General features: G+C 39.5%; 1 protein-coding gene across 4 annotated transcripts in view; it reads left to right on the forward strand.

The window, feature by feature from the left end:
- Positions 1-26,232, forward strand: part of LOC134532505 (3-hydroxy-3-methylglutaryl-coenzyme A reductase) — a 100,794-nt gene that overhangs the window by 857 nt on the left and 73,705 nt on the right. For all 4 annotated transcript variants that reach the window (XM_063368962.1, XM_063368959.1, XM_063368961.1 and 1 more), the window contains exon 2: positions 13,173-13,257. In XM_063368962.1, the coding sequence (XP_063225032.1) occupies positions 13,180-13,257 (78 nt within the window). In that variant the 5' untranslated portion in view covers positions 13,173-13,179. The remainder of the gene's footprint in view (positions 1-13,172; positions 13,258-26,232) is intronic.

Below are 26,232 nucleotides of genomic sequence, written 5' to 3' on the forward strand. Positions count from 1 at the left end.
CTTGTAATACAACAATGCATTATGATAATGTGTTAATTACGAACTGAAATATTTCCACAAAACCTGACATAATTTGCTTGTATTGTGATATTGGAGTTTTATTGGCCAGGATATTTCAATGTACTAAATTAAAACATCATGTGCATACATGACTCAGTGCATAAATGATCATGCTATCAGTATCAAGGGATAAACTTGGATATGTGATATGTAACTTTTATCTTCACACAATTTAACAGTACCGTAAAACCGTCTTGACCCGAACAGGGGTTGTTCACCGGTCAGCGTGGTGGCTGTTTTTGAAAACTTAACCACAAACTCACCTGACGTGATATGAAGAAGATAATTGCTTTGAAAGATACTTCATAACACAAACTAAACAGCTGTATGAGTATTAGAGGCTTTGATGCATTTTTTCCATCACTTGCTGGAATACCAACTGCTCACTTTTTGGAAAAAAATTTTTTTGTCCAACTAAGGTTTATGAGATTTGATATTTTATAGTTATAGTTGATATAATTCAATATTTTAAAGCTTTTTTTGCTAATCTGGAGAAAAAAATATTAAAGGAAAAGTTAATCTAGTTTTGACCCAGACATTTAGGCTGAGTGAGATTCGGCACTGAGAACTATAAGCCTACTCACGTCTGCTGGCGCATTTCCCGTTAAATACCACCAAATTGACATTTAGAGGTTAGTGGAGTGTATGTTTTTTTAACAATGTTTGAGTCTTGTTTTTAAGATTAAGTTAATGAACTTATTACTGTTAGTGACGTGAGTGTTCAATGAATAAAAACGAGTGAACGATATGAACTTTTGCAAAAAGCCATTCAAGAAATTGGACAAGTAGGCCTATATTACGTAGAGCTGCTGCAAAAAAAAATATTCTTTACTAAAGTCCACTTTAAGTGTACACGTTTCTGGAAAATACAAAGGTCCTTATGACAAACAGCTGATACTTTCAGAAGCTGAAGAACTGGTTTTTGCTTCTCACGCAGCTAAGGTAGCAGAATGCGGGTTTCCTTTTACTCAACTCGACATATGCCTTGTCATGAAAATGTATTTGGAGAAGGAAGGTTGTCAGGTGCCTGTTTTTAAGGACAACTTCCCCCGATAAGAATGGGTAAACTGATTTTCGTCCAGAAATCCTGATCTCGAACTACGCATGAGTAAAAACATCACCCATAGGCAAGCAATGATCAGCCATGATGCGGTTTCAAAATACTATTGGCAACACGCCCCCAGGCAACATATTAAACTACATGGAAACCAACCAGAGTGATGACCCTGACTCATCATAATGTATTTTTTAATGGGGTACAAAATACACAGAGAGGATTTTGAACAGCTCGAAAAGCTGTGTCTCCCTCATGTTTGCCGGAATGGCAAGTGGAGAGTTATTGCCACCTTATTTCTGTTATAAGGCAGAAAGAATTCATGTCACTTGTATGTCAGGAGGCACACAAGTGACATTAAGTTCTTGGACTGGTTTAAAACTATTGTTTTGCCTTGGGCAAAGTCTTGTGAAGGCGACAAAGTTGTCATTGGTGACAACCTGACAATGCATTTCTATGAAGACGTACTGAAACCTTGCGAGAACAAAATAAAATTTGTTTGTCTTCCTCCAAGCGCAACATACTTGTTGCAACCCCTCGACATTTTTTTTTTTAGGCCGTTGAAGGGAGCATGGAGTCAGATTCCCTAGAATTGAAACTGTGAGCAGACCACAGGCTGAGCAATCTTCCTAAGCAGTTGTTCCCACCTTTCCTCAAAAAGCACAGCGAGGCGATATCACCCAATCAGCAAAAAAAAAATTGGAAGCTGGGTTTCGTGCCTGTGGAATTAGTCCACTTGATACTGAACATGTTTTGAGGAAATTGGTACAGAAACCAGGAACCCCCAAGTTGAGGATTCCCCTACTAAGAAGCCAAGGCAGCTGGAAGGAGAGGTAGTTTTTGACTTTTTGTGTAATCTCCGCCATAACACTGGTGACAACAAACCCAAGATGGAGAAAAAAGTCAATGTTGCTCCAGGACTTAGGTTTGAGATTGCCGATCCGAAACCTTCATACAGCGGTGTAATATCGAAGCCTGCAAAGCCAAACAAAGAAGGAAAGAAGATTCGAAAGCGGCTGAGGGAACTGCCTTCATCTAGTGAGGCGGGGCACTTTTCGCAGGAAGACTCTTCTGACGAGTTTCATTTATCGGACACTGAAGGACCCCCTAATGGCGGAATCGTCTTCCAGGATCAAGGTGTTGGGGACTGATTGTTGGTGAAATTCACCGGCAAAAGTAGTGTGAAATACTTTGTGGGTATGGTGGAAGAAATTGTTCCTGATGGACTCTTCATGCGATTTGCCCAAAACATGGATGTAAAATAGTTTGTTTTTAAGTGGGCAGAGCTGGAGGACAAAAGTGTCATCGATTACGACCAAGATGAGCGCGATCTCGGACTGATAGCTTTTAACTACAAGAATGACTGCTCAGTGTAAGAACATACACTCCATTCCTGATAGTGTTTAACTCAACAGGTGTTGTAACAAATATTTTGTTCAAATATTTAATTTTTTTAAAAAATATTATATTTGTATTACAATTGAATGCCAGATTTTTGTACAGCTGTGCAAATATTCTGAAAATATCAGCAGAAAGCAATTTAATTCAAATAAAATTAATACATATTGATAAAAGTTATTTCATAAAATTTAAATACTTTCTTCTAGTTCTTACTAAGTTAATGGTTTAGTAATTCTTACTTCCATATAGTAAATACTGGTTGTTTATTATTTTGTGTGGGGAATTGTTTAATAGAAAGCTAGTCTAGTTTTATACTTGTTATTTATCAGTCTGAAATGGCAGAAGAACAATTTTATCACTGGTTGAGATAAAATCTTCTTATCTTAATGAAGAATTATTTTATTCTCTGGCTATGAAAAATTACCTTCATAATTCAACATATTCTTATGTGAGTCACAATTAATGTTTTAAGAAATATACTTTTGTGATTAAATTTAGCTATGATATTCCTAAAATATAGTTATTTTATTTATAAAGAACTTGTAGTTATAATTATATACTTGTTTCTAGTAACTTAACAGAGTTTTTCCCATTTACATCCTTTTTAAAAATAGTTTATTGGGTTGCTGTCAAAGATCAATGAATTTAATTAAAAATTTAAGTAATTGAAAACTCTGTTGTGCTCAAAAAATGTGTCATTCACCATGTTAGTTGTTGGGATTTTAAGATTTTTAAAACTAATTTATGTGGTCCATTTAATTGGTGTAAAGGTGGCTGTGAGCTTTTTCAACTAACAGTGTTTCAATGGCTTCAAACAAATAATATGAATCTCATTGGTAAAACAGCTATTTAGGGGCTTTTTTTTTAAAGAACATTGTTTGTAGCCTAACCTAACTTATTTTTTACTTAATACCTCATCAAGGGCAAACCAAACATAGAAATTCAACTAACCTATGAAATAGAATTACTGAAGGTAATATAATTATTCTTAGATTGCAAAGTTCTATTAAATATAGTTATAGAATACTAAATAAAATAAATAATACAGTTGATGATTTTCTAAATTTTACTCATGAAAAGCCTGTAAACAGCATTATTACCATTAATTTCTATCTGTGATGCATACATATATTATTGATAGCTAAGAAAATATTAGTAACTTAAATCTAGTTTGTTTATACCAGAAATATCATGGAATTATAAAAATGTTCACTTGCATCTGTATGTCTTAAAATGCTTTTGCTGATTGAATATACAAGTTTTGTTAACTTAACTTGTCAACTATTGTTGACTTAACTTTGTTAACTTTTTTAACTCACTTCAGTTTTGAAGTGAGTGCCAAGAGTATGCCAAAAAATATCATAGTTTTTTAATTTTACTGAAGGTTAAGTGCAAGTTTGAAATGGTAATTTACATTAATATTACTGTGCTAGCAAGCCTCCCAAGTAATATACAATACATCATGCTGTTTTCATAACATAAGGTATAAAAAAAATATGTTTAAATAAGTTAATATTAACTTAAAAGTGATATTTTTTTTTGTTTCTAAGATTTGGTTATTATAGAGGCTTTTCTTATGTGATTTTTAATAATTTTACAGCCAATTGTTAAAAATATTTACGTATGTATTTTGTTTGGTTTAAGCCCTTATTTTGTGAAAAACTATTTGCAATTTCTTTTTTTAAACTATACACTTTTTTTTTCTTCTGTAAATTTAGTTCTCTGCCGACAAAACTAAACCCATAGAGTTCTGTCAAGCCATTTAGATTCTATTATTGTTTTTATATTCTCTTCATTATGCACGATGCGATATTTCCTATTCTCTTAACATGTGTTGCCAGGATTTGTAGATATTGAATAGAAATAATCTGAACAAGCATACATAACACTAATTAATTCCTATTCCAAGACTAGTGTAACTGGTGCGTTAGGAAGCTATGTTATGTAAGCTAATTTTTAAAAAATCCTTTTTCTTCACTTGTTATTATTGTATCACTAGTTTAAGTTAATTTGTGAAACATTATAAATATGCTAATGTCACACTGTCAAATATTTGTTTCCAACTACAGTACACTCCCGATTATCCGCGAAATTAAGTGGCAGTGCAACCGCGGATAGTGAAAATCGCGGATAATCCGCAAAAGAGCCGAAAATGGGAAACAAAAAAGTAAACATTAATTTCAACTTAAAAATCTAAAACTTTATGTACAGTAAATGTTACAATTAAAGTACAAATACAGTACCGGTAGCAATAATTAATCTTTCGTTCAGCAAGACAATACAAGTTACCTCAAATTATTTTTCAATACAAAATTTACTTACATTAATCAAATCGATGGTCTTAAAGCAATTTTCTTTAACCAGAATGGATACACCTCCATGAGTATTATTTATTCTACAAAATTATGAACATAGCATATAGCTTACAGGAAGATATAAATTTATTTCATAATCATTAAGTCAATGTTCATTGATGAATAATATATCAAACTGTGTGGTTTGAAGATATGCTTCAAGTTCATACAGCTTATTCTTCAAAGATTGTACATTTATATGGAGTATAGAAATTTTCTTTACGTTACCTCGGACTCTTCTAGGGAGTGCCTGTTTAAAGTCATCTTGTCTTGTTGTTTTGGCTTCTTACTGTAGAACTTCGACACAAAAACTTTCGATGGCCAGTATGATGGTGTATAAATTTCCTCAAAGAGGTGAGATAATACACCAATCTTGAAGGATGAGTAATGCTCAGGATACTTAGAATCAAGTTTTTCCACTGTAAAATTGTCTACTTTACGGGAATTCAAAAAATTTTCAATATCTTCTTTTTTTGTTTGTGGTGAAAGTCTAGATATAAAAAGAAACACCTTTTTCTCACTTTTTGACAAACCCAAGCCACTTTCGCTACAGTTACCGGTGATAAAAGAATTTTTAAAATTTCCTTTTTGATACATACCTTCTGTTTTCTGTTTTGTTGATCTTTTCTCCTGATGTTGTGTTTTCTTGGATTTGTATTTTTTTAAATTCATCTTCTGAGGAATTAGATATACCCTCAAGTGTTTCAAGCTCACAAGGTTCAGTATTAAGCTTCGATTCCGATGATACATTTGGCTCAACCAACACTTTTTTACTCACAATTGCTGATTTAGACACATCACTATCATTTACAACAGACGCATAAGTCTCCCTACCTTTCGTAAGTTAACCACCAAGTGCGTCAGCTTGATTACTAATAGGTAATAGCTGACTTCAATTGTCTATTTTCTTCTTCGAGTTTAACTATTCTTTCAACAAAATCTTTTTGATTGTTCGTAACTTCTAGAATTTTATCAGTCAATATTTTTATTTGAACACACACATCAATCACGCTTAGAGTCAATGTCCATACCTTGTATGTTGTCACGTTTAGTAAGAAAAACTTCACACACATCCAAATGGCTTTATCTCCAAGTCCACCAAATAATTTATATTCATTTTCGTTAATATCAATATCCTTTTTACACAAAAACTTATTTTTCATACGACATTCATATTACCATTACATTAGTTATTTCTTTTTTATAACGTCTTTAATCGTCCATTTGTTCTTCGCCATTTGAAAGATTCGTTGTGACGTAAACCGATGTCGTTTCCGTTTTCGGTAGGCACGAATTTGATCGACTGATTGCATCCGACGTATTTTAGGACCTGTTCTATATACAAAATATTTGATGGAACCTCAAGTCATCCAACTTGTCAAACAACATGGCTGCGGTAGTGACGTTATCGGTGACGTCATAATTATCCAAATTTATTCGACACAACGTATTGTAAGGTGTCGGAAACGAAAATTTGACTTTTCACAGGGTATTCAGTCAAAGATTTGTGAAGAAAAAGAAAAGTGGAGAGATGGCATTTGTACACTTCCCGGATGTAACAGTTGAAGGGAACTTGCTTTAACAAAGAGATTATCTCTTTTAGAAAATATAACTGTCAAATGAATGGAGCTCATGCTAGGCCGGGTGACATCCGCCATCTTAGCTTTCTTCCTCGCTGGACACTTGTGAGTGGCTCCTTTTTGGAACAGTCACAAGCTGTTCTTTCTGTTCATCGTCAAATCCCTCGACATTGTATTTTTTCCGTACTGTTTTCGAATTTCGTCTCACAGTTACCGTATCACGTGCTTTCAAAGTAGAATGTTCACCCGGTATCGAACGTTCGAAAAACTTGCCTCCTACTCGTCATGACGTGTGATTGTACAAAAAAAAAACCCCTGTTTATAATGGTGCATGCGTAAACCCCTAACTCAAGTATGCATACACACACATGCACAAATGGACTATGCTGAGCCCGGTTTTGTATTTCATTACGTTTCAACACCAGTCCTGTTTTCGTCACACCACACTTTTTAAAAAAAGGCGTCCCGATTTATAAGACGTGTTTACGTCAAAACTATCATCAGAAGCCGGTGCGCCGTAGTTCGGCGCAGAGGTGTTTGTCAGGTCGCCTTTCTCTGGGGCGTTGGCAGCGCCTCTGTTTATTATTCCTCCTAGTGGCGATACACTCACCAGACCAGCGCGGCTCTCCAACACCAAGCCAACTCGCCCACGCGCTTCTGGGTGCAGACCTTTGCCCAGGTGGGTCGATTCAGGGGCGCAACAACTACATTTACAAAGGGGGGGCAATATTCCTTTTTATAAAGAATCATCGATCCCCCATCTTGAGTCGGGGGGTCCGGGGGTCCTCCCCCGGGAAAATTTGTATTTAAAGGTGGAAAATGGTGCTATTTAAGCAGTTTTACTATCTAAAAATTGATTACACAGCACTTTCTTTGCCCCCGTTTGCCCCCACTTCATGGTTTCAGAGGGGGGGCGAAATACCCTTGCCCCCCCCCCCCTTGTTGCTGTGCCCCTGGGTCGATTCACGTCATTTCCTTTCTTAGTGTCCTTACGTAGTTACCAAAATCAGATCTGGTATTAATCTTGATTTGATTTTAAATATCAGAAATGCTGTTGCTGACACAAACCTTCTCGCTTGTTATCGAGAACCAACCGATTGATATTTTATTCCCCTCCAACATTCTCAGAATTGTTATGTCTTTATGTAACTTGTCTCATGACACGCTTCTGATTGAAATCAATTATGTCGTATTAGCACTGTGGGCTTTGCTTTTAGTGAAACAAAAGTAAACTATTACTAAATTTAGTTCAGTCGATTTTTATATTGCCCAGGCTCAACAGTCGGATTTTCCGGAAGTCTATAATACTATACGGTTCTTGCTCTGCGTGTGTACCATCCTTATATGTGATCGGCGTTAAACCAAGCACTTTTGACTTTCGCACGTTGCTTCTTCAAGAGTCACGCCACGCAATATTTTTCACTTGTGTGAGACTAGGATTGCACGGTTATATTGCAAGGAGGACATGCATTATAATAATAATTGTAATGCCAGTTTTCTTAGGCATTTAAAATTTTGAGAAAACTTTTTTACCAAGAATAATTTTGTTTACCGAATATATTGCGGGGTAGTTTCAATATCATAAAGTTTCATTTGGGACACAAATGCGTTTGGTGTGTACCATAAAAGTTTACGAGAGTGACTTCATACGGGCTTGTGTTGCTTACACGTTTGTCACATTTCCGTCCATCTACTTCCGCTACATACTCACGAAATCACTCCTGGCAAATGCAGCACACCGAGAGCAAAGATGTTTGCACATCAATCATGCGGTCTTTTGTTCCCCACCCCCCCTTCAGCAAATGCCTGAGGACCCCAAGCGGGCGGGCTGACGTCCTAGCGTAGCGGCAGCCCGCAGCGCGGAGGTGCGCGCCTGGTTGCAGGTACCCAGGGGCCGCGCTGTCCAGCGGGGTCCACCGACGCGAATGTTGATTATGTATGCAGGGCTGCGACTTTCAAAATACTGTAATTTTAGGTTTTAAATTCGAATATTTCAGAATATACGTAGTAGGAATTGCAGGGCATATACCGGAATTTTTAATTCAATTTAATGAATGTTGCGACGCTAGGAAATTACCAATGATTTTTTTTGTCGTGGTAACGTGTTGTAAATCAACGAACGCCGGCTGCACGCACGAAAAAGCATGACTCATTGTCACTTTCCGCCTGAGCCGAGCGTGCAAGAACCGGAAAAACCACCGTGCGAAAAAATATTCTACAATATCAAACAGATCAGGGCGGGCTTTTTAAAAGCAGCAATTTAAAAATAAATTGATTCATCTGTCCAATTTTTTTCATTTAAAATTAACAAATTATTGTCACTGATTTGATTTCAGTTTATTTCTATAACTAATTGTTCGTGATTATAATTTAAACAAATTATTTAAATTAAATTTGCTAAAAGGGTAAATAATATTTGATAGTTAAAAAGTATGCAATTTTTCATCAATGTTTTGTTATGACGTCACGTTAAACTATCGTCCTGTAAACCGACTTTACAGACAACTGAAGATAAGCGAGTCGTGTTCCGCAGGCGACAGTTCTGCCCCGTGGCGTCCACAGGTCTCGTGATCTCACCGCGCGGCTCCCGGTGCAGTGTGGCGAGGGGACACCAGGCGACCCCGTCGACCTTTGGCCGACCCTGGGAGGATGTGCCGTGTTGCCAGATTTTCAAACAGACATTCCTTCGAAAATATGTGAAATCTAAATCTCTCAAACAGTTCCCTATATCAGAAATACCGGAGGCTGGGGCAGGGGGGGGGGGGGGGAAGTGAGTGTTCTTCCAGTTCAACCTGTGTAACAATTTTTGCAGCAAACAGATCTGTATAAATTACCGAATGTTATAGGTAGGGACTGGAAAAATTCGCGGTTTCAATGACCTCTAGGATAGACTCTAATATCCTCAATGTACTTATGGAAATTACGCTTGCTGATTGGCTACTAACTAATCCGTGACACCTGTCAACTCGAATGCTTGTGATTCGCTGTTTTTTTTTGTTTGTTGAGTATTCTTCATTGGCTGAGGGTCATTCAGGTAAACTGTGGTCCAATCACTGAAGCAGCATGAAGTTGAACTAGTTTGGATTCTAGCCTATCGCGAAATGAATCCGCGAATTTTTCAGGTGTCTAGTTATAGGCTATTATTTCCGTTCAAATTTCGATACCTTCACCATGGATATCAGTTGTGTACTCAAATACACTAGAGACTAATACCGGGCAACTCTATTCTAAAACACGGGCGTTATTAAAAAAAAAACCTAATTGCAAGTAGAGATGTGACAACAGAAATATTTTACAGCTAGATCGTTAAATTATATATTATATTTTCTTGGTGTCAAACGATTGACTTTTTTTTTTGAGAAATTTGAAGCACTTAAGGTTTATTTCCCCCATACACGTATCTGTATAATTTTGAAATAAATTTTTCTAAAAGAAAATCAATTAATTTCCGTTGACACAATGTTGGTACCATATGGATTAAACAGCTGCCGTACATTGGTCATGCCATGGAGGTAAGAAGTAATATACTAATTAATACCTCCATGGTGATGAGTAACATCTAATATCGGCAACGAGCAAACTCATGTGTTCCTCAAGTTGTAAATAAACTTATAATACGAAACTCGGACACAAAAATTTAACAAAGAATCCTTCAAAATAATGCTGAGCGTGATGAATATAAGCAAATTGTGTTTTCAGCTACATTTCTTTACACGAACCACAACTAGTTTCCGCACCCGCCGCTAGAATTCGCTGCCGGAGCAGCTACGTCGACTCTCGAATCATTCCATTTGCAGAGCGAAAATTTAAACTATATAATGAAACTGCTCCGATAAAAGCGAAAAATACTTGAAAAAAAAATACTAAACACCAGCTTTGGACCTGGTTTTCAACAGTAAATTTTTATTAAAATACTGCTCATATTGTTGAAATTCATTGAACAGGTGATACGATAAAGTTTACTCGTTTACACATTGTGGTTGCGTGCGACTTCCGTCGCATTCAAAAAATTTGCTGGACTTCAGTTCTTTGACGTTATAATTTTTCTGGTCTAAAATTAGTGGCAAAAAGCGGGATGTTGTATGGCTTTCATTTGAACATGCTGAGAACCATATAACTATCGTCTTAAAAAACCTGGTTAAAAAAATTGGTTGTCTGTAAAGTCGGTTTACGGACGATAGTTTAACGTGACAACGTCATAGCAAAACATTGATGAAATGATTGCATACTTTTATGAATAAAATTGAATTTTTTATTGAATTATCACTATTTTGTATGGATACAAAGAAGGAGTGAAATGAAATATACAATTTAATTGATAAATTTACTTTTATTTGCACTCATTAATTCAAATATGTTTATTATTTTAAAGAAGAGATTATTTTAACTATAACTTTTATACATGTTTGCTAATTAACTTCTTCCAATCTGTGTATTTGTGTTAAGGATAGGACGATGATAGGAAAAGTAGGAAACGAATGGGAGTGTTTCAAGTTTAATGTGCCTCGAAAAAGTCAAATCGATGGTTGTTCCAATCGAGTGGAAGAGAGATAGATGCGGTGCAAGCGTACAATGAGCGTGACGGGACACAGCGTAACGGGACAATGTGCGTTACGGGACACATTTTTTTCGTGCGTGCAGCCGGCGTTTATCGATTTATTAGACGTTGTCACGTCAAAAAAAACAACCTGGTTCAAACAAAAACCCTGCTCTGTGGATATGTGCGTTCCGACCACGCGGACACCGGGTACGGCAGGCATGTTAACTGGAGTGAAGAAATAATGTTTTTGAAAATAGTTTCTTTGATTGTTGTACGCGACGGTATCTGGAGGCTTCCTCGTCGACGGGGCCAGACGCGACCTTGTGTCGGCTGCCGGGGCTCATTGAAGCCCAATGCCTGTTTGTTCGTCCTCCTCCTCCTCCTCCGGCCGGGGGCGGGGTCCCTGGGCAATCAGCGCCGAGGCTGCGCGCCGAGGAGGAGGAAGAGAAGACCCTCGGTGCTTCATCGCCGCAAGAGTCGGCGAAGGTCTCTTCTGTCGCGGGGCGGGGAAGGGGGCAATCGATGCTAAGGCCGTCGTCTGGAAGTGCTAGAAGTGATCTGTTTACACGTACCCGTGATTGGAGGCCGGGCGTCGCGGCTTCGCTCCCCGGAAGCCTTGCAGACCCAAGGCGGTGTTCCAGGGGGACTTGGCGAAGCTGTGCTCGGACCCAGTCAGTGTCGGACGACCAATCCGCTGCTGGGAGTCAGGGGCGCAGCCAGGGGGGGGGGGGTTAGGGGTTCAACCCCCCCCCCCTCCTTAGCACCAAATCTTTAATTAATTTCTTATTCATCACTCAAACTTTCATATTAAAATTAATAAAATTGTTACCATTACAATATTTAAATTCAAGTACCAAAAACTGCTAAAATAGCACTATTTTACACTTTAAAATCCAAATTTTCCCGGGGGAGGACCCCCGGACCCCCCGCTTTTATATGGGGGTGTGGGGGTGTGGGGGGCATGCTTCTTAACACCCCCCATACACAAATCCTGGCTACGCCACTGCTGGGAGTTCCCCCTCTGTGGGTTTCCTAATGGCGCCCAGGGCGCGTGCTGTGGTCTCGCCCTGGAAGCTGCGGCGACTCTAGCCTGGACAGCTAGTCCTCGGTCGGGTCACGATTCACTCGTCCTTCTGGACATACCCGAATACTCGCGTCGGCAAGCCTTCTTTCAACAGACGGGAGAGCCAAACCGCCGATCGTGCATCTTCGGTTTTTTTTTTGTTCATTGAAAATAAATACACAACTCATGATAACTAATGGTCTATTAGGTTAGGTTAGCCACATTATAAATACTTTATAAAACATTGTGGACGGTTGATTTGGTTAGGATAGTTACATTAAAGATACTGTGAAATCATGTAAACGGTTTCCCCCAAATAAAATACACCTGTTGTGGTACGGAAAAAAAAAGCGAGCATGAACTTCGGGTGTGGCTCTCTCGTCTGTGAAAAGAAGGCTTGCCAACCTGAGTATTCGGGTATGTCCAGAAGGACGAGTGAATCGTAGGCTTCCCGGTCACGGGTTCCCTGGGTGCCCCGAGGAGTCCCACAGATGTGACAGGGTCGGACAGGCAAATAACTAAACAAAATAAAATAATTAAAGGACTGGAGGGATATAAATGCGGTTGGTAAAGTATTAATTCAATCAATTTTTATCAAATAAATAAATACTCAGCATTAATTATTAAAAAAAAAATCATATCTATAAAATTATTTATTTCAGTGAAATATCTAATGAAAAAAATAATGAATATCAAAATAAGCTAAGTGTTTATTCGAAATTACTAATTTTAATTATTTTAAATAATAACCCAATGATTTATATTACAACGAAATTATACATACTGGACATAACCTCACACAAATACATTTGAAAAAAAAATATAAACCCAATTAATAATCACAATGAATAATTTATTTTTATTATATAAACCTGTAATCAATACCAATCACTAAAATAAAAAAATTTAAAAGCATATACCGGTATGTAATTTTTATTTTATTGTAGCTTCTTTTTTTTTTTTTTTTCCATCCTGTGAAAATTTCGGTGCGTGGTGCGCTCGCATCTGAAAATTCACTCCATCATTTGTCCGTAACGCGCCTGTACATATGTGTATGTAGTTGACGGGGGTGTAGAAATGTGCACCAGCCCACCTCCAGACTGCGTGTTGCTTGTTGCAGGGGCGGGATGGGCGCCACCAAGAGGGCGCGCTTCGTGCGCTGGCCGCGGTGCACCACCAGCCGGCCCCCCGCGGCGCCTCCCCAGGTCAGTGCCTCGCCGCCTCCTGCCCACCTTCAGCCTTTCAATATATATACTGTATAGAAGTCGCGAGTGGATAGGATTTACTCTACGTTATTCAGGAGCGTATGATGAGCAGCTTGGGAACTTCACCTGCTGCAGTGCGCTGCCGTAACGCCCTGCATCGTCGCAGTTGTTATTTACACGTTAGAGCGCAGCACTGTCGCCCGCTGTCATTCACCGCACCCCCCGTCTATCATTCACTGCAGCTCAAGGTCGTTCAACGGGAGGGGGAAGGGGTGTTTGAAGAGTTCGACGTTAGGGACCACCACAAGTCGATGCCCTAGAGATGGTGGCGATTGCGGCGGTGAATTAACCAACTACCTCAAAACCGTATTAGAAATTTTAACCTGGGCTCGCGACTTCTATACAGTATATATATTCAAAGCCGCCACAGAACAAGGAGGGAGATAAACAAGCGCGACTCTTACAGAGGTTCTCATACAAAGTTTTTATAGTTAATATGTTTTTTTTTGTTGTAAGGTTATCTCATTGGCGGCGCAATACTAATTTAATCGATGCGAAAATACTTAATGCTGTTTTGTAATAAGTTTTCTAAAAATAAAAACGTCTGCTTCTGTTTTCGCCACCATTAACTATCTCGTCCTCAATGTTCCACATGATAAATATAGTCGTAGAAATTCGTACACTTGCCTAGAGATGGAGCGAGCGGGCTTGCCAGCTTACTGAACATGTCGGTGATGTAGCGGAAAAATCCTAATCTCGCTGGAGTTCAAGCTACACCGTTACTAAGAGAATTCTATCTATCACGGCGTTAGTTGATATCACGGAGTATCCAAACTTTACCCTACACTCTAGCGGACGGGCCCATAACTACTTCAAAAAACTATGTCTCAGTCTCGGTAATTAGAGTTTCTCCCCCATGCTCGCCGCCTCGCCTGTGTGGCCATCCCAGCAGCGCTTCTGTCCTCATCCAGTCCATTCCGTGGCCCCAAATTTGTAATATTTACATCTGACCAGACCAATCGTTGAAATGTGAAAACCACTAACATTTTGATTTTTTGTTTCGATAACGTCTTATAAATCTATGAACAACCGGGGCACGCACGAAAAAAAAGCATGACTCGTCGTCACGTTCCGCCTGAGCCGAGCGTGCAAGCGAGAGCGCGGAACAAGCAGCTATAGAGAGGCACGATCGGCTTGTGACGCATCTGTCTCTCTTCCACTCCATCGGCCGATGCGTCCGAGTAGAAGAGAGACAGCGGCAGCACACAACCTGCACGTGAACTGTTTTGTCAACTGTTTTTTTTCTTTTTCTTCAGGAAAATGGCATTCGTTCATATTTACCTTATAAAGCATAAACATAAAAACTTCTTACCAAACTACAGCACATTGATTTTTAGGTAAACAGACACACACATGCACACATACATAGCAGGCGCGGCTAGCTTTCAGTCGCAAGCGAACTAGCAGCGAAAGTACGTGATTGATTTGCTCCGAACAACTTTTATTCTTCACGTTGGAGTGTAGACAACGTTTTTTTTTAAAAAAAAAGGGGGGGGGGGGTTGTTTGTAAAGTCGGTTTACGGACGATAATTTTACGTGATAACGTCATAAGAAAACATTGATGAAAAAATTGCATACATTTTTTAATTTTCAAATATTATTTAGTTTTTTTTTTTGCAAAATTTAATTTAAATAATTAGTTAAATATAATCACGAACAATTAGTTAAAAAAGCCCGCCTTAACCCGTTTCATATTACAGAAGATTTTCTCGAACGGTGGTTGGCCGGTTCTTGCACGCTCGGCTCAAGGGGGAACGAGACAATTTTTCGTGCGTGCAGCTGGAGTTAATCGATTTATAAGACGTTATCACGTCAAAAAAAATAATGCCCCCCCCCCCCCCCAAAAAAAAAAAAGTGAATGAATGGAAGAAGCGACGAGTGCCACAGAGACGCCCAGGAGAATGCCTACCATTATTAGTATTGATGCAAAGGCAACGCACCACAACGCCGAAATGCCACAACGCCGACAGCTCGAAATCTGCTGTGTACCACATCGCCGAATTACCACAACGCCGAAATACACTAACGCCGAATAATGTCATTGCCGGACTGCCACAAAGGTTAGGTTAGGCTAGGCTAGGATAGGCTAGGTTAAGTTAGGTTATATTACGCTAGGTTAGGTAAGGTAAGGTTAGGTTTGTTTGTGGTATTTCGGCGTTAAGGTAGTACAATTAAGAAACACACACAAATTTATTCAGTTGTTATTTCGGCGTTGTGGTACACAGCAGTTTTCTAGCTGTCGGCGTTGTGGTCAATTTTGACATTCGGCGTTGTGGTACACAGCAGTTTTCTAGCTGTCGGCGTTGTGGTCAATTTGGCATTTCGGCGTTGTGGTAACTAGCCTGGACGAGCCGGAGGAGTCGGGGAACCGCGACACCACTGTGCGGCGGCCGGGTCCAGCAGCTCCGCACCGGCCGGCCTTGGGCCGCGAGAAAGCTGGGCGCCGAGTGTTGACATTCCCGGGGCTCCCGCAGTGGCGCAAGCGACGGCCTCACTCGCCCTGCTCTGCCGTTACCACACTCTCTCACACACCTGCGTGCAGAGCTGCTCGGGGTCCGTCCGTGAAGAGCAGTTGCGAACACCCTTTTTTGTTTGACGTGATAACGTCTTAATAATCGGCCGGCTGCACGCACGAAAAATTGTCACGTTCCGCCTGAGCCGAGCGTGCAAAGAACCGGCCAACCACCGTGCGAGATATATCTTCTATAATATCAAACAGGTTAAGGCGTGTTTTTTAACTAATTGTACGTAATTAAATTTGCAAAAAAACTGCATATAATATTTGAAAATTAAAAAAGTATGCGATTTTTCATCAATGTTTTCTTATGACGTTATCACGTAAAATTATCGTCCGTAAACCGACATTACAGGCAACCACCCCCCCTTTTTTTTCTTCCTTTTCCTTATTTCTCGGTTTATTCTTGTAAGCACTCAGGGGACTTGCATTACACCTATGTCTCCATTTCTTTGCCATGATTTGTTATGGTTACCGCTCAGATCTCACAGTTGTCCTATATACACGACGAGAAGAGTACGTACTAATTCAGAGCCTTGCGTACCTATTCCTTGTCCTGTTCGCGTCAGAAAAGTATCACAACAGTGTTTCACGAAGATGTTGCTTGGAAATTTTGGCCTTGAAATTTTTCTCATCGCGCCCAAAGAATTTTCGCTTCAAAAAAATTGGTTGTCTGTAAAGTCGGTTTACGGACGATAGTTTAACGTGACAACGTCATAACAAAACATTGATGAAATGATTGCATACTTTTATGAATAAAATTGAATCATTTTTTTAAATAATAAAAGAATAAATACTTGATATTATACTAGTAATCAGATTTTTAAAATGCAAGAATAATTATCCTTTATTGCCGAAATTGTTGTTGTAATAAGCAATGAAAACCACATTAATATTTCACTTCACTTTGTAAGCAGTCAACGAAACAGTTCACGTGTAGATGTCTTGTAATTAATTTTAAAAACTGGCGTTTAGCTATAAAGTTTAAATTTAATTATGAACAAGTTTTCATATAAATAAACTGTAATCAAATATCTATAATCAATTATATGAATCACCATAATTTTTTAGTCAATTGTAACATAGCCTATTATTACTGCACTCGCCGACAGCGTAACGGAACGCAGCATAACAGGACACAGCGTAACGGAACAATGAGCGTAACGGGACACAGCGTAACGGGACAATGTGGGCAACGGGACTTTTTTTCGTGCGTGCAGCCGGCGTTCATCGATTTATTAGACGTTGTCACGTCAAAAACTTGATTGGAATGTTGTTTTAGTTTAGCAGATTTATACGTCAATAACTGTGGATTCGTGAATGTATTTTCGAGATACCTTGTAGGGAATGACTGCTGTAGGAACTCAAGAGGCGAATAAGGTTCGGGACGCGCCTAGCCGATGACGATAAACAGTTGATAGCCTTCTTCGCTTAGTGCTTTCCCGCGTCGGAATGTGAGGCGGGCAGAGCCATGCCTCGTCCTTGAATATATACCTACACTTGCCCATCGCTGTCAGGTGCGCCTCTGGTCGGGAACTAACGTCTGGAAGCTCTCCAGATATCGTGTGTGCGCGCCTTGATAGAGAGATAGAGAGCCCGAATGGGTGTTCGGAGAATTAAGTATTTGTAATGGCCAGCAGTAACATTCTAAATGTTGTTGAACTCAATGTTCAAATCGTTGTTGTTACTTTGTTTGATGTGGCATTGTTTGGCCTTAGCTTGTTTTTCTTGCGATGTTTTTCTGGTTACAATTGAAGTGTTTTAGAGTTTGTTGAATGCTCTTGTGGCGGCCATATTTCTTTCAATTAAGTTTTCTTTTCATCAGCTCTCCAATCACCTGTGTTAAGTTAAATGATATTTATTTATGTATTTTTGAAATTATAATTATATTGAGATGTACAGCCGTAAATGTTTTCGCCTAGTTGGCTTATAATAATTTTCACTATATTTTGGATTGTGTTGTTTTTCAACAAACGATAAAGTAGAAACGTGATAATTATTATGTTTAATCATCTATTTACTGTCATAAATGTTAAGCATTTTGAAGAGTATAATAAAACCATTATAGTTAACCTACTTCTTGATGTTGTATTCTGCCACCTTGTAAAGAACTACGCCTTAGGTTATTTTTTTCCTTTGATTTTGATTTTTAATTGCTGAGGGGGGGGGGGGGGGGCCTACAATTTTCGAGCGTTACGAAATATTTCGATTGCATGAGGCGCATAGTTAGGTAAACGGCGGGGGGACCGGGAAAGGAGGTGAATTGGGTACGTGGTGGGGGAACCAGTAGAGGTGGTGACCGCAGGGGAAAGGTGGAAATGAAGCAGCATACTCGCACATTTGCATACTTGCACAATTTTACACTTGGAGACTTGCGCACTTGCATATATATATATATATATATATTTTTTTTGAATCTGTGACCTCAGCTAAAGGAAATTATGTTTCATATCCCTAATAATGTAATAAGCAAGAGGTTTCACTTCTGTCGCGCATGGAATCCGTGCACACACTTTTTTTGACGTGATAACGTCTTGTAAATCGATGAACTCCGGCTGCACGCACGAAAAATTGTAAATTATCGTCCGTAAATCGACGGCAATTCCTCCCTCCCTTTTTTTTTTTAACTTGTTGCGCGAGGGGAATGTGTGTGCCCCCGACTCGCGACCGCCACTGGAAATAACTGGAGGGAGCAGGGAGCATTCCTAGCGTGGCGGGGTCGGCCGTGTTTACGTCCGGTGCGCGCCGCGCCGGAAGCGAGGTTTCCCCGCGGCGGGTCGCACTTCCGCGCCGGTGAAAGCTGCCCGCGGTCACTTTCCTGCGACCTTGGAGAGTGGCCGCTGCAGGGGCACTGCGTGGGCCCACTGGCCTCCCGGCTGCCTTCGCCCCAGCAGCCCCCTTAACAAGACCGCCAGTGCCTCCCATCTCTGTTCAAGACTTTATACTTACAGTGATTACAGACTTTTTCAATTGTTTAACTTTCACGAAATGAAATTTTTTATACAGCGCATACTTTTTGCATAATTAGCTGCCAAAGTTTGATTTTTAACGTTTTTGGGTTGTACAATTAAGGAGAATTTAATTTATTGCTGAACTGAAACTTTTTAGGTTTCACTGCAATGCCACTGCCTAATTCAAGAAATGGTTTGAATTTATTTAAGAAAATATTAATTAATTTTACCTGGCATTTCAAAATTCTCAAATTTATTTCTATTTTTGACAGCCAAGAAACATGAAATGAATTTTTGTGATAGAAATGCAAAACATATCATGAAGTAGCGAGTGGCTTTGCAGTTAAATCTAAAGAGTTTGAGTTCTGCAATAAATTAAATTCTCCTTATTTTTTGTTCAACCCAAAAACATTAAAAATGGAACTTTGGCAGCTGATAATTATGCAAAAAAGTATGTTCTGTATATATTTTTCATTTCGTGAAAGTTAATCAATTGAAAAAGTCTAAAAGTTGATCAGTGAATAATATAAATATAAAATCATGACCTGAAATGGAAGGCACCCCTTTAAGAGGTCATGTGGCTTTGCCTTCCATCCCAGGTGCAGCATTTCCTGTCTACTCGGGATGAGTACTGCTGGGTACGAATAAAAAGACCTTCAGCTAATTATGTGGTCCTAACAAGAACGAATCCCTCCTCCCCTACAATTATGTGTTGCGATATCTCCTTGGTAAAGTGAAACCTCGCTCTTAACGGTAGTCATGCTTCTCTGGCCAGTTACCAACCGCTGCGGTGTGCAATTCCCTAGCCATCTCTCGAGGGAAGTGCTTCCCTGTGTTGGTGGTTGGTTGGCAGTTTGGAACACCGCGAGACCTCAAGAATTTGGAACTATTTTGGTAACTCTTCGAAAACGTTAATGAAGTGTTATTACTACCGCAGCTGGTACGCAGTTTTTTTTATCGTCAAATAAAATATACCCTATCCAGCGGGAAAGGAAACAGCTAACTTTCCAATTAATAATCCTAACGATTAGCTGTACCTAGCGACCAAACTCTTCCTGCGTTTAGATTTTGAGGTATGTTTTGCGTATTTTCCCCCGCTCCACGCTAGTTTTATTTCTGTTTTCTGTACTGGAGCATTTTTTTCTTCTTCTAATGTACAGGATGAGTCTGAATTCGACCGACCAATTTCTCCTGAAGATTCATCACGAAAAATAAAGTTTAAAACAAATGCGATGCTGGAATGCACCTTTTTAAGTTAGAGCTGAACGACATTTTTACTGTAGATAGTACAAGAAGTATTTAAGATGGAACACTGACCGTGTGGACTATGTTTTAATTGAATGTTGTTCTACAACCATCGCAAATTTCGCCGCTGTTACCAAATGATTTCGTTGAAATAATAGTGTTTAGTCACAACAATATTAAAAAAAAAAAAAAATGATATCATTGAATAATTCTGCGAAGAGACAAGTTGTGCTGTGGCTGTAGAATTTTGTTATATCAAAAATTATCTGAACGCTTGTTGTTATATCTTGAATACTTTCTGTATTTTTAATAATAAAAACGTTCAACTCCAGCTTCGAAGAGGTATGCCAGCCTTTGGAATCTCTGTAAGTCATAGGTCGGACAGATGTTCTGAACTTGATTTGTCGTGATGAACTTGTGTGTGTATATTCAGTTGGGTATGACACTTCGTTCGTCGACAGCGAGGACATTAGAGACGATAATTCCAGGGTTGGCTGATTTAGACCACAATGGTTTAAACTGAGTGCTTTTTATAAAAAAAAAAAAAAATCAATTTTTTAAGTGTATTTTAAAATAGAATATCGTTAGTATTTTTCTTAGTGAAAGGTCTAATTCCACTCTAATAACGACAAAAGTTTAATGTTACCTGTGATCTACAGTTAAAAAAAAAAGAAAAATTACATACTAATCAACATATAATTTGAATTATTGTATAAGTTGTCAATTATACCTAACTAAATACTTCTCTAAAATTAAAACTAGTAAATGGTTCCTATTCTGTGGGAAATCCCTGACTGTGATGTAAATTCCCATTCTATGGGAAATCCTATTCCCTGGAGAACCCTCCCCCTGTGGGGAAATACCCTATCTGTGGTTAAGTCCATGTCGGATGCGCCGATTTGCTGGACTGCAGTTCTTTGATTTTACCATTTTTCTGGTCTAAAATGAGTGGCAGAAAGCGGGATGTTGTATGGATTTCATTTGAACATGCTGAGAACCAAATAACTATCGTAATAAAAAAAATGGGTGCGTGTACTTAGGTACGCGCGCGAGGAGTTATACTTCTTTGGCATCATTAAAAAATAGTTTTTAATTGCATGCAAATAATTAACTACAATAAAAAAAATAGTGCGTGGAGTCCCTCCGCGCGGAAGAAGTGAAATTTCGTAATGTGGAAATGAAAATAGGAAGGGGTAGAAATTGATTTTTAGTGAAATCATATTGTATCAAATCAAACTAAAATAAATTATGAAATCATTCAACGATAAAAGCTGTTTATTTAACTAAGCGGACGGGTTCGCCCCAAGGAGAAAATTGACGCGGCGAGACCTCGTGGACATAGAGAAGACACACACTCACTATTTATGTGTATGAAACACGCATTCACTCTCTCTCTCTTTATATTCCCCCTCCCCAGGAGCGTTAAACGTTTAACGCAACCTTGTTGGAAGTCGCATTAGAAGTATAACTTCAAAAAAGATATTTCAAACCTAAAAAAAAAAAAAAACTTGGTTAATAAAACAGTTGTTTGGTTTTTTAAATATCTGTTGTTTTTTTCCCAGTCCTGGATAATGCTCAACTACGCAGATTAGGAAAATTGGAAAAGGAACAGACCACGGCCCAGTGTTTAAGAACCTATCCCAGCGTTGTCTGGAGTGATTGCTGGAAACGACGGGTTGAACCTAAATCACGATGGCCGGTCCGTGGTTCTGACCCGCGTGTATTACGGGATGGGAGTCTAGTGTGTTACCACTACGCCGCTCCGCTCCGTCGAGCCGTATCTACAGTTCGAAGGCTGGTGCGGAGGCGTTCAGCCCACTTATTTATTTGCTTTGGCTTTTTTACGTGCCACCCAACAGCAGAAAGACTAACAGAATACCACAAAATTCAAACATGTAAAACATACAATAAAGTTAAAAAAAAAAAACAGTTAAATCAAACACACAATTTAAAATATGTACACAGCGACAATACTGGCGACAAACACATAAAAAGTTGAAAAAGTACACAAAAAATTATTTAATTATTTTAAGCTTTTCCAAAAAAAATACAAAAATACAAACATATAAAAAAAATTTACAATTAAAACAAACTAAAATTATTTATTATATTAATTTTTAAAACAGTCCTAATGTTTAAATTTGGTTCGGATTCGTATCCGGGAATTTATGCTTTGTGTTGTCCCAGTGCCTCCAGACAGTTAATTAATAAGCACGATACAACAAAATAAAGTCCAAATATTGGAAAATTTACTATTTTCGTTTAAAAAAAAAATTACTCTTCAATGAAACATAAATTAAAATACAAAATTATGCGCTAATTTTTGTAATAAATACTCGGTATTATCTCGAGGAAAAAAAACGTATTTCATATATGCGAAACTAACCATAGCCATGTGTCGTACAAAGTTACATCTTTTAGTATCACTGTTTCTTGGCGACTGGTTTCCAAAGGCATCGTTCGTTTTTTTCCTAACCTAACTAATTACTAAGTGTATTTGGGAGGGGTCTGGGTAGGGAAGACTCTTAAGTGCGTCTCAGGCCGAAGCCTATACGCTCTAAGCATGCAGGTTATGAACCATGCAGGAGAGGAAGCATGCATCATGTGCTAGGAGGGGATTGGCCAGCCATGGCAACGTTTTAGCCATGACTAACTCCCCTCACTGACTATTCTAAGTTAAAAACTAGATAATTTGGGCCCAGCATAGACACAGGGAAAACCCAGGGCACTGACATGCGGGATGCAAAATTTCATGCATTAATTACAAGCAGGTTGTTTACAGGAAACAGAAGGATGGTTCTGGAAGAAGAGTTGGACAGAGTAGAAAGACTACTATGCAAATGGGCGGGAGCTTGGACATTTTGTCCGCATTTGGTTTGGTGGCACTGGTTGTTTCGGGGGCGACTTTGTCGTTTCCCACCAGGCTGCCAGCCAGCCTAGACTAAGAAGGGGGGAAAATTCGTGTACGCTGTTGAATTTAAGCTAATGTAAAGAAACATTAAATTAACATAAAAATAAACATTTAAAATATGTTTAGTTAATAGCTTTAATTTAATCGTGCTTTTTCGCGAGCTGGTGCATCGAGCCTGCACTCAGGAGTGGACAGAGCCTCAGGTTGACCAAAGTCGGTGAAGGGAAATTATCCAGTCCTTCATCGCGAGGAATCGTTCGTGAAAGTGCAGGGGAAATGTTGTTCTGTGTGGTTGGTATGCGGCGCGGCAGTCGCCGAGGCGGGCTCGGGGAACCGTGTGACGTGTGACGTGTGGCGTGTGGCGTGTGACGTGTGGCTTGTGGCGTGTGACGTCGACCAGGAAGTGGCTGATCGCGGCTTCACGCGAAGTAGGCGCGCGCCCCTGGTTGACTATTCCTGTCCTACGCCCCTCTTGCGCACGCCCATTGTCCCGCGTCGACCGCCAATACCTATCGATGGTTACAAACTTGCAATATTCGCGTCAAGCTGGGTTTACGATTAAGAAAAAAAAAGGGGGGGGGGGAGGGGTTTGTCTGTATAGTCGGTTTACGGACGATAATTTTACATGATAACGTCATAAGAAAACATTGATGAAAAATTGCATACTTTTTTAATTTTCAAATATTATTTACAGTTTTTTTGCAAATTGAATTTAAATAATTTGTTTAAATATGATCGCGAACAATTAGTTATTATATTTAAACAAATTATTTAAATTAAAATTTTGCAGAAAAACTGTAAATAATATTTGAAAATAAAAAAGTATGCTATTTTTCATCAATGTTTTATTATGATGTTATCACGTAAAATTATCGTCCGTAAACCGACTTTACAGACAACCCTTCCTTTTTTTTTTTTTTTTTTTTTTTTTTCTAATTTTCCGGGTTGAGGCACTGAGCCCGCTATTATCCGGGGGACTGTTCCGATCCAAAATTCGAAGGTGCTGCAGAAGCGGAGTGGCCCAGGGCCCGCCGAGTGCAGGGCCGCCACTGCTTGGGCGTCGATCTCTCGCTGGTCCCGGCGAGCAGCCTTGTTTACACGCGCCATCTGGGGGACCTAACACTCTCTCCTCACGTCGTGCGCCGACTCCAGCCATCTGCCGACACGCAGTAACGCCGAAAACATTTCACAAGAAGTACCGTGTTCAATTGGGACAGATCGCAGGCATCCCGGAGTTGCTCGGCTTCTGGGTTGTGGCCGCGTCTGGGGAGCTGAATTGTTGCCCCTTGGAAGGGCAGCCCTTCAGGATTTTTCTGACAGTGGTGTTTTTTAAAGGTTGTCTGAATTGTTGCCCCTTGGAAGGGCAGCCCTTCAGGATTTTTCTGTCAGTGGTTAGTTTAGGTTAGGTTAGGTTAGGTTAGGTTAGGTTAGGTTAGGTCACTTCACAAACTAACCACTGTCAGAAAAATCCTGAAGGGCTGCCCTTCCAAGGGGCAGCATTTCAGTCGCCCCGCCGCGTCGAAGGCCACGATTTCACTGACGTTGCAATCGCCATCATCGGGGTAGCATTTACCTACTGGCATAAAAACCATCGAACAAAAGATAAGACAATGATGTTCGCAGGCTTTCACGGCCATTGTCTGAACGTAGCTTAACTTCTGGGTCCTGTAGGTAAACTGCTCCCCTGATGACGGCGACTGCACTGTCGACCGAAACGTCGGTGAATTATTCGCCAAGGACGCGGCTACAACCCAGAAGCCAAGCTACTTTAAAATATAAGACAAAAATTAAAGCAGAATATGGGAACCACTCGAAACAACTAGCTGTTCATCGACTCTGGTTTTACCACCCAGACCAGCCGACCAGAAGAGAATGAGGCCGCTGATTGGCCAGCACCCACCCAGCCAATCACAGAAGCCCAGCTGCGATTGGCCAAACCCACAGGCCAAATGGAAGTAAGGAAGACCCTGATTGGCCCACAGCTGCAGCCAATCTGGAAAAAACTCCCCTCTCAAACGAGAGTAGTAAAATTTTTTTTTGAAGATCGCTGGCTTTCGCGGCCATTGTCTGGGTTTCTCCAAACATTTTAGCTGACGATTATTATATTTCTGGGAACAAATATTTTTAGTTTGTAATATTAATATAACTTTATAGCAAGGGCTGTGGCCCTACAACATGTAGCTAAGAAGAAAACTGAAGCTCTGTAGAAAGAAAAAAAAAATTAAGATGGGACACTAAGGAACTTAAAAAAAAAGAAGACAAAACTAATGTGGTCAACTTTAACCCCTAAATTGAGAATTTATGTAGGAGGTGAATATTAAAAAAGAAAGTATGATCAACAGCAGGGGCGATGGAAAAAAAAAGAAAATTAAATTTTTATTACCTTGTAACTTAATATGCTGTTCAATACCTATTTCAATTCACTACTTCGTATTAGAAAAACTTTCAAAAGATATTATTGCCATGTATAGTGATGTGATCTGTACCGGAAGTTCGATCTCAAAATATCCTAAGATAAATGAGCGAAACCATCGTCGAAATTCATTTTCCAGGTCGGGTTAAAAATGTTTGAAAGAGTATATTTTGACGCGATGACGTCTTATAAATCGATGAATGCCTGCTGCACGCACGAAAAATTGTCACGTTCCGCCTGAGCCGAGCGTGCAAGAACCGGCCAACCACCGTGCGAGAAAATCTTCTATAATATCAAACAGGTTTAAGGCGGGCCTTTCAACTAATTGTTCGTGATTATATTTAAACAAAATTATTTAAATTAAATTTTTGCAAAAAACTGTAAACAATATTCTAAAAATTAAAAAGCATGCAATTTTTCATTAATGTTTTCTTATGACGTTTACACGTAAAATTAACGTCCGTTAACCGACTTTACAGACAAACACCCCCCCCCTTTTTTTTTTCTCCAAATGTTTCGGGTGAAGGGGCTTCAAGAAAGATAATGGCCCAGGGCCCCCACGATGTCTGGGGACGGTAGTGAGCCACAGTTTCGGAAGCAGGGGCGATGCGTAGAGACCGGAAAAATTCGCGGATTCATTTCGTGACAGGCTGAAATTCAAACATGTGTACAATTCTGCTGGTTCTGCTATCGGCTCGCAGTTCAACTGGATCTCTCTGGGCCAACGAGAGACTATCGACCGATGAAGCTTCGAATCACCAGCTACCCAGTGGAGACGCCTCACAATTTAGTACCCGATGAACACGCGTGTGTTTACTTGAGAAGTGCGGATGATAATGGAGGCTATCCTAGAGGTCGTTTAATCCGCGAATGTTTCCGG

Source organism: Bacillus rossius, chromosome 6, assembly GCF_032445375.1.
Source record: "Bacillus rossius redtenbacheri isolate Brsri chromosome 6, Brsri_v3, whole genome shotgun sequence".
Taxonomy (NCBI): domain Eukaryota; kingdom Metazoa; phylum Arthropoda; class Insecta; order Phasmatodea; family Bacillidae; genus Bacillus; species Bacillus rossius.